This window comes from Coregonus clupeaformis, unplaced genomic scaffold (assembly GCF_020615455.1).
Source record: "Coregonus clupeaformis isolate EN_2021a unplaced genomic scaffold, ASM2061545v1 scaf0157, whole genome shotgun sequence".
In the NCBI taxonomy this organism is placed as follows: domain Eukaryota; kingdom Metazoa; phylum Chordata; class Actinopteri; order Salmoniformes; family Salmonidae; genus Coregonus; species Coregonus clupeaformis.
In genome coordinates, this window is record NW_025533612.1 from 252965 (window position 1) to 265308 (window position 12344).

At 42.4% G+C, this 12344-nt stretch overlaps 1 protein-coding gene across 1 annotated transcript in view; it reads left to right on the forward strand.

Moving 5' to 3' along the window:
* The window catches only part of LOC121546642 (constitutive coactivator of PPAR-gamma-like protein 2), a 105846-nt gene extending 95909 nt beyond the window's left edge, over window positions 1-9937 (forward strand). Inside the window, exon 10 of the mRNA XM_045213816.1 lies at window positions 7161-9937. Within this exon, the coding sequence (XP_045069751.1) occupies window positions 7161-7400 (240 nt within the window). The 3' untranslated portion in view covers window positions 7401-9937. The remainder of the gene's footprint in view (window positions 1-7160) is intronic.
* Window positions 9938-12344: the final 2407 nt, after the last annotated feature.

The window sequence follows — 12344 nt, forward strand, 5'->3', positions numbered from 1 at the left end:
AAGGCAGCCTGTACTATAGTTACTAAGGCAGCCTGTACTATAGTTACTAAGTGAAGGCAGGTTATACTATAGTTACTAAGTGAAGGCAGCCTGTACTATAGTTACTAAGGCAGCCTGTACTATAGTTACTAAGGCAGCCTGTACTATAGTTACTAAGGCAGCCTGTACTATAGTTACTAAGGCAGCCTGTACTATAGTTACTAAGTGAAGGCAGCCTGTACTATAGTTACTAAGTGAAGGCAGCCTGTACTATAGTTACTAAGTGAAGGCAGCCTGTACTATAGTTACTAAGTGAAGGCAGCCTGTACTATAGTTACTAAGTGAAGGCTGCCTGTACTATAGTTACTAAGTGAAGGCTGCCTGTACTATAGTTACTAAGTGAAGGCTGCCTGTACTATAGTTACTAAGTGAAGGCAGCCTGTACTATAGTTACTAAGTGAAGGCAGCCTGTACTATAGTTACTAAGGCAGCCTGTACTATAGTTACTAAGTGAAGGCAGCCTGTACTATAGTTACTAAGTGAAGGCAGCCTGTACTATAGGTACTAAGTGAAGGCAGGTTATACTATAGGTACTAAGTGAAGGCAGGTTATACTATAGTTACTAAGTGAAGGCAGCCTGTACTGTAGGTACTAAGTGAAGGCAGGTTATACTATAGTTACTAAGTGAAGGCAGGTTATACTATAGTTACTAAGTGAAGGCAGCCTGTACTATAGTTACTAAGTTAAGGCAGCCTGTACTATAGTTCTAAGTGAAGGCAGCCTGTACTATAGTTACTAAGTGAAGGCAGCCTGTACTATAGTTACTAAGTGAAGGCAGCCTGTACTATAGTTACTAAGTGAAGGCAGCCTGTACTATAGTTACTAAGTGAAGGCAGCCTGTACTATAGTTACTAAGTGAAGGCAGCCTGTACTATAGTTACTAAGTGAAGGAAGCCTGTACTATAGTTACTAAGTGAAGGCAGCCTGTACTATAGTTACTAAGTGAAGGCAGCCTGTACTATAGTTACTAAGTGAAGGCAGCCTGTACTATAGTTACTAAGTGAAGGCAGCCTGTACTATAGTTACTAAGTGAAGGCAGCCTGTACTATAGTTACTAAGTGAAGGCAGCCTGTACTATAGTTACTAAGTGAAGGCAGCCTGTACTATAGTTACTATGTGAAGGCAGCCTGTTCTATAGTTACTATGTGAAGGCAGCCTGTACTATAGTTACTAAGTGAAGGCAGCCTGTACTATAGTTACTAAGTGAAGGCAGCCTGTACTATAGTTACTAAGTGAAGGCTGCCTGTACTATAGTTACTAAGTGAAGGCAGCCTGTACTATAGTTACTAAGGCAGCCTGTACTATAGTTACTAAGGCAGCCTGTACTATAGTTACTAAGTGAAGGCAGCCTGTACTATAGGTACTAAGTGAAGGCAGCCTGTACTATAGGTACTAAGTGAAGGCAGGTTATACTATAGGTACTAAGTGAAGGCAGGTTATACTATAGTTACTAAGTGAAGGCAGCCTGTACTGTAGGTACTAAGTGAAGGCAGGTTATACTATAGTTACTAAGTGAAGGCAGGTTATACTATAGTTACTAAGTGAAGGCAGCCTGTACTATAGTTACTAAGTGAAGGCAGCCTGTACTATAGTTACTAAGTGAAGGCAGCCTGTACTATAGTTACTATGTGAAGGCAGCCTGTACTATAGTTACTATGTGAAGGCAGCCTGTACTATAGTTACTAAGTGAAGGCAGCCTGTACTATAGTTACTAAGGCAGCCTGTACTATAGTTACTAAGTGAAGGCAGCCTGTACTAAAGTTACTAAGTGAAGGCAGGTTATACTATAGTTACTAAGTGAAGGCAGCCTGTTCTATAGTTACTATGTGAAGGCAGGTTATACTATAGTTACTAAGTGAAGGCAGCCTGTACTATAGTTACTAAGGCAGCCTGTACTATAGTTACTAAGGCAGCCTGTACTATAGTTACTAAGGCAGCCTGTACTATAGTTACTAAGTGAAGGCAGCCTGTACTATAGTTACTAAGTGAAGGCAGCCTGTACTATAGTTACTAAGTGAAGGCAGCCTGTACTATAGTTACTAAGTGAAGGCAGCCTGTACTATAGTTACTAAGTGAAGGCAGCCTGTACTATAGTTACTAAGTGAAGGCAGCCTGTACTATAGTTACTAAGGCAGCCTGTACTATAGTTACTAAGTGAAGGCAGCCTGTACTATAGTTACTAAGTGAAGGCAGCCTGTACTATAGTTACTAAGTGAAGGCAGCCTGTACTATAGGTACTAAGTGAAGGCAGGTTATACTATAGGTACTAAGTGAAGGCAGGTTATACTATAGTTACTAAGTGAAGGCAGCCTGTACTATAGGTACTAAGTGAAGGCAGGTTATACTATAGTTACTAAGTGAAGGCAGGTTATACTATAGTTACTAAGTGAAGGCAGCCTGTACTATAGTTACTAAGTGAAGGCAGCCTGTACTATAGTTACTATGTGAAGGCAGCCTGTTCTATAGTTACTATGTGAAGGCAGCCTGTACTATAGTTACTAAGTGAAGGCAGCCTGTACTATAGTTACTAAGTGAAGGCAGCCTGTACTATAGTTACTAAGGCAGCCTGTACTATAGTTACTAAGTGAAGGCAGCCTGTACTATAGTTACTAAGTGAAGGCAGGTTATACTATAGTTACTAAGTGAAGGCAGGTTATACTATAGTTACTAAGGCAGCCTGTACTATAGTTACTAAGGCAGCCTGTACTATAGTTACTAAGTGAAGGCAGCCTGTACTATAGTTACTAAGTGAAGGCAGCCTGTACTATAGTTACTAAGTGAAGGCAGCCTGTACTATAGTTACTAAGTGAAGGCAGCCTGTACTATAGTTACTAAGTGAAGGAAGCCTGTACTATAGTTACTAAGTGAAGGCAGCCTGTGCTATAGTTACTAAGGCAGCCTGTACTATAGGTACTAAGTGAAGGCAGGTTATACTATAGTTACTAAGTGAAGGCAGCCTGTACTATAGGTACTAAGTGAAGGCAGGTTATACTATAGGTACTAAGTGAAGGCAGGTTATACTATAGTTACTAAGTGAAGGCAGCCTGTACTATAGGTACTAAGTGAAGGCAGGTTATACTATAGTTAATAAGTGAAGGCAGGTTATACTATAGTTACTAAGTGAAGGCAGCCTGTACTATAGTTACTATGTGAAGGCAGCCTGTTCTATAGTTACTATGTGAAGGCAGCCTGTACTATAGTTACTAAGTGAAGGCAGCCTGTACTATAGTTACTAAGTGAAGGCAGGTTATACTCTAGTTACTAAGTGAAGGCAGGTTATACTATAGTTACTAAGTGAAGGCAGCCTGTACTATAGTTACTAAGGCAGCCTGTACTATAGTTACTAAGGCAGCCTGTACTATAGTTACTAAGGCAGCCTGTACTATAGTTACTAAGGCAGCCTGTACTATAGTTACTAAGTGAAGGCAGGTTATACTATAGTTACTAAGTGAAGGCAGCCTGTACTATAGTTACTAAGGCAGCCTGTACTATAGTTACTAAGGCAGCCTGTACTATAGTTACTAAGGCAGCCTGTACTATAGTTACTAAGGCAGCCTGTACTATAGTTACTAAGTGAAGGCAGCCTGTACTATAGTTACTAAGTGAAGGCAGCCTGTACTATAGTTACTAAGTGAAGGCTGCCTGTACTATAGTTACTAAGTGAAGGCTGCCTGTACTATAGTTACTAAGTGAAGGCTGCCTGTACTATAGTTACTAAGTGAAGGCAGCCTGTACTATAGTTACTAAGGCAGCCTGTACTATAGTTACTAAGGCAGCCTGTACTATAGTTACTAAGTGAATGCAGCCTGTACTATAGTTACTAAGTGAAGGCAGCCTGTACTATAGGTACTAAGTGAAGGCAGGTTATACTATAGGTACTAAGTGAAGGCAGGTTATACTATAGTTACTAAGTGAAGGCAGCCTGTACTGTAGGTACTAAGTGAAGGCAGGTTATACTATAGTTACTAAGTGAAGGCAGGTTATACTATAGTTACTAAGTGAAGGCAGCCTGTACTATAGTTACTAAGTGAAGGCAGCCTGTACTATAGTTAATAAGTGAAGGCAGCCTGTACTATAGTTACTATGTGAAGGCAGCCTGTATTATAGTTACTATGTGAAGGCAGCCTGTACTATAGTTACTATGTGAAGGCAGCCTGTACTATAGTTACTAAGTGAAGGCAGCCTGTACTATAGTTACTAAGTGAAGGCAGCCTGTACTATAGTTACTAAGTGAAGGCAGCCTGTACTATAGTTACTAAGGCAGCCTGTACTATAGTTACTAAGTGAAGGCAGCCTGTACTATAGTTACTAAGTGAAGGCAGGTTATACTATAGTTACTAAGTGAAGGCAGGTTATACTATAGTTACTAAGGCAGCCTGTACTATAGTTACTAAGGCAGCCTGTACTATAGTTACTAAGGCAGCCTGTACTATAGTTACTAAGGCAGCCTGTACTATAGTTACTAAGTGAAGGCAGCCTGTACTATAGTTACTAAGTGAAGGCAGCCTGTACTATAGTTACTAAGTGAAGGCAGCCTGTACTATAGTTACTAAGTGAAGGCAGCCTGTACTATAGTTACTAAGTGAAGTCAGCCTGTACTATAGTTACTAAGTGAAGGCAGCCTGTACTATAGTTACTAAGTGAAGGCAGCCTGTACTATAGTTACTAAGGCAGCCTGTACTATAGTTACTAAGTGAAGGCAGCCTGTACTATAGTTATTAAGTGAAGGCAGCCTGTACTATAGTTACTAAGTGAAGGCAGCCTGTACTATAGGTACTAAGTGAAGGCAGGTTATACTATAGTTACTAAGGCAGCCTGTACTATAGTTACTAAGTGAAGGCAGCCTGTACTATAGTTACTAAGTGAAGGCAGCCTGTACTATAGGTACTAAGTGAAGGCAGGTTATACTATAGTTACTAAGGCAGCCTGTACTATAGTTACTAAGTGAAGGCAGCCTGTACTATAGTTACTAAGTGAAGTCAGCCTGTACTATAGTTACTAAGTGAAGGCAGCCTGTACTATAGTTACTAAGTGAAGGCAGCCTGTACTATAGGTACTAAGTGAAGGCAGGTTATACTATAGTTACTAAGGCAGCCTGTACTATAGTTACTAAGTGAAGGCAGCCTGTACTATAGGTACTAAGTGAAGGCAGGTTATACTATAGGTACTAAGTGAAGGCAGGTTATACTATAGTTACTAAGTGAAGGCAGCCTGTACTATAGGTACTAAGTGAAGGTAGGTTATACTATAGTTACTAAGTGAAGGCAGGTTATACTATAGTTACTAAGTGAAGGCAGCCTGTACTATAGTTACTAAGTGAAGGCAGCCTGTACTATAGTTACTATGTGAAGGCAGCCTGTTCTATAGTTACTATGTGAAGGCAGCCTGTACTATAGTTACTAAGTGAAGGCAGCCTGTACTATAGTTACTAAGTGAAGGCAGCCTGTACTATAGGTACTAAGTGAAGGCAGGTTATACTATAGTTACTAAGTGAAGGCAGCCTGTACTATAGGTACTAAGTGAAGGCAGGTTATACTATAGTTACTAAGTGAAGGCAGGTTATACTATAGTTACTAAGTGAAGGCAGCCTGTACTATAGTTACTATGTGAAGGCAGCCTGTTCTATAGTTACTATGTGAAGGCAGCCTGTACTATAGTTACTAAGTGAAGGCAGCCTGTACTATAGTTACTAAGTGAAGGCAGGTTATACTATAGTTACTAAGTGAAGGCAGGTTATACTATAGTTACTAAGTGAAGGCAGCCTGTACTATAGTTACTAAGGCAGCCTGTACTATAGTTACTAAGGCAGCCTGTACTATAGTTACTAAGGCAGCCTGTACTATAGTTACTAAGGCAGCCTGTACTATAGTTACTAAGTGAAGGCAGGTTATACTATAGTTACTAAGTGAAGGCAGCCTGTACTATAGTTACTAAGGCAGCCTGTACTATAGTTACTAAGGCAGCCTGTACTATAGTTACTAAGGCAGCCTGTACTATAGTTACTAAGGCAGCCTGTACTATAGTTACTAAGGCAGCCTGTACTATAGTTACTAAGTGAAGGCAGCCTGTACTATAGTTACTAAGTGAAGGCAGGTTATACTATAGGTACTAAGTGAAATCCCGTCACTTCCTTATTGAAGTAGTGGTCGTCACTAGTTGCCACAAAGTCATAAAGTCCACCTATTTCTACAATTTCTCTTCTTAAACTGTGATTTTAAAGGTGCACTACGCAGAAATTGCTCCGCCATTTCCTGGATGCAAAAATTCTAATATTTCGCCTAATTTCAGTTGGTGACAAAACAAGCAAGTATAGTGTAGAGAATCATTGTACCATCTAAACCGCTGTGAAATATATTTTCCATAACCAAAAATACGAAACTTAAGAACGGGAAGCACAGAAATAGCGCCCATAGAACAGATCCACCGCTTCTTAGACTGGCTTTCAATGAGTGGCAGATCTAGAACTCACATTTCTGTGAATTTGGTCGGGTCACCCAATAAGTTACATATTGCAGCTTTTAAACCTAACCTAAACCACACTGCTAACCTTATGCCTAACCTTTACCTTAACCTTCATTTGAGACCAAAAAACGAAGATAAATATTTGATGTTAATGATATAGCCATGACTTAGTGTTTGTGGAAACTAGTGGAAACTGAAAGTAGCCTAATAGAAGATTGTCCCCAGATAATGAAGATGAAATAATAATGACCTACACTTGATACGGCTTTAATATAGATTTTTTTAAAGGCTTTAATATAGATGTTTTAAAGGCTTTAATATAGATGTTTTAAAGGTAGTCTAATATAACTGATATCTGATTATTTTTGACAAGACAAAAACAGGCCTACCAATTAGAAAATAATTTGTAGACTAGATTTTTTTAAATAACTAGGCCTAATACTGTTTTGTTTTGAACAATGATTTAATGAGATTGTTTGTGGCTTTTAGTAACAATTTATATAAAAATAATAACATTATGCACCAAATCACAGTTCTTGTATAACCATTGTGTACTTTATAAAGTTTTTCAACACACTTGTAAAGAAGGCTGTTTACTAATGAGAGGTAGATGTAGCTAACTAACTTTAATTAAGCATTAACTCTCTCCCCTCCTCCAGACCTCATCCTCCCCCTCCACCAGCCCCCACAAGCCCGAGGAGGAGGGGCCTAACTCGGGGGCCGTGGCCCAGCAGCTGAATGGCAGCTCTGCGACCTCTGCTATTGGCCTGCCTCTGGATCTGCCCCCACTGGCCCATCCAACCCCGTGTGCCTTAGCAAGCAGAGACAACCAATCAGAGGAGGACCCCTGTTGCCTTGACGACTGTCCATCAGACAGAACGCTAACGAAGGAGGCGTGACAAGGCTTTCCCAGAATGCACCAGGGTGTTCAGAAAGAGCCATCTGTTTCACTGCCCTGCCCCTTGATTTTGTCATGTGGTTTTATTTGATCTTAACGATAAGAGGTTTTTCCTCCATGAGTCCGTATGTATGTAAGCCCCTCCCCATAACCCCTGCCCCCTAAAGCCCAGCCCCCATGGTAGTGTGTTTAGATACACTACCACACACTGTTGGCTAGGTAGTTAGTTCCGGTGCCTGGGTTTGGTTGACATGGTTAGTGTGTAAAGGTTTGGTTGCTGGGTGTGTAGGTTGTTTCCATAGGGATCTCATGGTGAGTTCTGAGAGTGTTGGACTCTAGAAGTGTCAGAGGAGGAAGAGCGAAAGAGGAGGATTGCTAACGAATGAATGAACGAGTGCAGCCTTTGTGTGCTAAATAAGGCCAGTTTACCACCAATAACGATGTATTAGTGTTAGCCGTGCCGCTAACCACCAGAACGCGGGTTAGCATTGCCCAGACCCTTCAGTAGCATTTGCACCGCTAATCCGTTAGCATGCTAACATAGCCCAAACCTTGAATAACATTAGCACTTGCCCTAATATGTTAGCGTGCTAACATAGCCCAGACCTTGAATAACATTAGCACTTGCCCTAATATGTTAGCGTGCTAACATAGCCCAGACCTTGAATAACATTAGCACTTGCCCTAATATGTTAGCGTGCTAACATAGCCCAGACCTTGAATAACATTAGCACTTGCCCTAATATGTTAGCGTGCTAACATAGCCCAGACCTTGAATAACATTAGCACTTTGCCCTAATATGTTAGCGTGCTAACATAGCCCAGACCTTGAATAACATTAGCACTTGCCCTAATATGTTAGCGTGCTAACATAGCCCAGACCTTGAATAACATTAGCACTTGCCCTAATATGTTAGCGTGCTAACATAGCCCAGACCTTGAATAACATTAGCACTTGCCCTAATATGTTAGCGTGCTAACATAGCCCAGACCTTGAAAAACATTAGCACTTGCCCTAATATGTTAGCGTGCTAACATAGCCCAGACCTTGAAAAACATTAGCACTTGCCCTAATATGTTAGCGTGCTAAGTTAGTCTAGCCCAGCCGTGTTGAGACCACCTGACCACAGATGTAATGTAATGCACCTTAACCTGACGCTCTTACCCCCATATTATATTACTGCATTATCCCCTATGCTCTGATTGTATATCCCAACGGGGAGCACTTACTAATGTAGGATTCATTGATTTAATATTGATTATTGATGACCAGACCCCCAGACAGTCTGTCTGAGAGAGTTCCCTTGTGACCTAGGAAATCACTTTGACCATTGACCTCGAGGTCTATTTTAGCATGACCTTTGTGTTATGTAAATGAGACCTGTTTGAATGTGAACAGAGTAGGGCTGCACAATTAATCAAAATCGCAATATTGACATGTGCAATATCCATATCGCAATATTTTGAAACACCACTCAGCCGCGTGTAACGTCCGTTTTTATAGTTGACTCTCACCCCTGTCCTCTCGCGGCTGCTTCCCACAACAAAGCTCAGCACAGTTCCTCGTCTGTTAGGTCAAATGCAGTCAACACATTGTTCCTAACAAGAATGATGCTGCAGTTCCACTTGACTTCTTAATAGAAATCATTATATTTCTCTGATTCCAACCGTGTTTTGATCTATCACAAGTCAAATCTTAATATTTGTTAAAGAATATCGCTATTATATTTTTTGCTCATATGGTGCGGCTCTAGAAGAGTGGTCTTCAGAAGAAGCACTTTGTTTTAAAGGGATCCTGTACCAAGTTAAAACAGGACAAATCAGAGATAGGACTCATCTTTGTATCTGTGCCATTATAGCGTCTATGACAGTATGGGAGCGCTATTGAGGCTATCTCAGTTTTTAAAGTAGTCAATTTTTTCTTCACGATTAGCTAATCCCTCCTGATGACCCGGTTTGACATGACTCCAACAGGGTCACCAGGAGGGATCAGACCCACCCAGTTGACAACATTAAAATGGTGGAAGCCCTCAATGGTGCTGCCCACGCTAATATGGCCTATTGGCCCCTAGAGGCCTCATCATTCTCTATGGGCCAAATATGGTGCCATGTCAGGGGACCGGAGGGTCTGGGGTTAAAGGTCAGCGTACTGACCCTGCCAAGCTCCTTCTCTTCTGACTGGCACCTTGTCTAAATGAACCCAAGGTTGCATCTCAAATGGCACCCTATCTCCTACGTAGTGCACTACTACTCCTGTTCATCAGAAGCAGTGCATTATGGGGGGTGGGTAGCTGTAAGGGACAAGAACTGATGAAGTCCCAAAGCATAGACCCACCCCGGCCCTGTCAGCTGGCTGGCCAATCAGGACATGCCTGGTAGCACCGCCTCCCCAACCCCACCTGGTGATTGGTTAGCGTTCTAAGCTCTTTATCTAACAGGAAGCACTTCCCCAAACCACCTAGCCTATCAGCAGGGGTTTGGGGCGAGAACACTTGAATGTTCTGTCCACATCTGAAGATCTGAAGATCCTAAATAGTTTTAACTCTTTATGTTCCCGTCATTATAATAGAGGATCAAGTGTCCCGTTCTGAGAGGAATCAGAGGATTGGTTTGTTCTGAGAGGAATCAGAGTATTGGTTTGTTCTGAGAGGAATCAGAGGATTGGTTTGTTCTGAGAGGAATCAGAGGATTGGTTTGTTCTGAGAGGAATCAGAGGATTGGTTTGTTCTGAGAGGAATGAGAGGATTGGTTTGTTCTGAGAGGAATCAGAGGATTGGTTTGTTCTGAGAGGAATCAGAGGATTGGTTTGTTCTGAGAGGAATCAGAGTATTGGTTTGTTCTGAGAGGAATCAGAGGATTGGTTTGTTCTGAGAGGAATCAGAGGATTGGTTTGTTCTGAGAGGAATCAGAGGATTGACTTGTTTTAATGTTAGTAGTAGACTACACAGAGGGAGCAGTAGGGTGGATATGTCTGCCTGTCTCCTGGCCATCTATAGAAATAACAGACTGAATCAACTCAACTAAACCAATGTCGTCTGAGCAAGGATATATATGATGCTTCTCAAAGGGCACCAGATTCCCTTTACCTTTCCCATACTGCAGTACTTTACCAGGGCCCAAAGTAGTCCCATACTGCAGTACTCTACCAGGGCCCAAAGTAGTCCCATACTGCAGTACTCTACCAGGGCCCAAAGTAGTCCCATACTGCAGTACTCTACCAGGGCCCAAAGTAGTCCCATACTGCAGTACTCTACCAGGGCCCAAAGTAGTCCCATACTGCAGTACTCTACCAGGGCCCAAAGTAGTCCCCTCTATAGGGAATCTGGTGCCCTTGGAGATGCACCCTTTATGAACTCCTGACGAGGCAAGGCAACACAAGAAGCACCTTATTTTCTGACCATTTCAATGACTTAATGCTCTATCTGATGGTGTGCACAGAGCTCCAGGAGGCTGATGGAGGAAACCCTGAACAGATTAAAAATGGCCCAAAATGTCACCCTATTTCCTACATACTTACTGACTTGATCGTCTCCGTTCCTGTGAAGAACCTAAGGGTTCCTGGAGAGAGCACCACTGCTGCTGATCTCCAGCCTTATTGGGGAGGGTTTTCCACAACAGGGCGCCCGGGGCTCTGGTCCAAAGTAGTGCACTATGTAGGGAACAGGGTGCCATAGGGCCCTGGTCTAAAGTAGTGCACTATGTAGGGAACAGGGTGCCATAGGGCCGTGGTCTAAAGTAGTGCACTATGTAGGGAACAGGGTGCCATAGGGCCGTGGTCTAAAGTAGTGCACTATGTAGGGAACAGGGTGCCATAGGGCCGTGGTCTAAAGTAGTGCACTATGTAGGGAACAGGGTGCCATAGGGCCCTGGTCTAAAGTAGTGCACTATGTAGGGAACAGGGTGCCATAGGGCCCTGGTCTAAAGTAGTGCACTATGTAGGGAACAGGGTGCCATAGGGCCGTGGTCTAAAGTAGTGCACTATGTAGGGAACAGGGTGCCATAGGGCCGTGGTCTAAAGTAGTGCACTATGTAGGGAACAGGGTGCCATAGGGCCCTGGTCTAAAGTAGTGCACTATGTAGGGAACAGGGTGCCATAGGGCCGTGGTCTAAAGTAGTGCACTATGTAGGGAACAGGGTGCCATAGGGCCGTGGTCTAAAGTAGTGCACTATGTAGGGAACAGGGTGCCATTTGGGATGCAGAGTGTTAATGTTAAAATCACTCATAGCCCACCGATACGATCCGTTACACTAAGACAAAACAAACAAATGGCCTTTTTAACTTTTCAACAAAATGAAAGCCAGGGTTTGATTATTGATAGGACTGCAGCTGAAGCATACAGAGCAATGCTAGGAGTGTTGTAGGACAATAGGAACCGTATTGGACTAATCTCTACAGGACTGTAGTTGTAGGACAATAGGAACCGTATTGGACTAATCTCTACAGGACTGTAGTTGTAGGACAATAGGAACCGTATTGGACTCATCTCTACAGGACTGTAGTTGTAGGACAATAGGAACCGTATTGGACTAATCTCTACAGGACTGTAGTTGTAGGACAATAGGAACCGTATTGGACTAAGCTCTACACTGTATTTGACACAAACAGAAAGGGTGACAGTCTGTCTGCTAAATAGTCCAATTACAGTCCAAACTACTGTAGGAGCATTTAATTAGCCCACACAGAGCGCAAAGTTGTCAAAACAACCGTAACATCTAAATAGGGACAGCACTTAAACCAACATGAGTTTGGAATTCTGCGGCTCATGACTGTCAAGCCACGTGTTGTTGGACTGTTTACAAGCAAATAGAGACTGTTGAGATGAATTCCACGTATTGGGAACAACAACAAGTCTTTGAATCTGGTCATCTCAGGGCTATTTGGCAGACAGTTGAACCCCTAGACTGGCTGGAGTAGAGCACCACCGGTCATATAATACCCAGCATG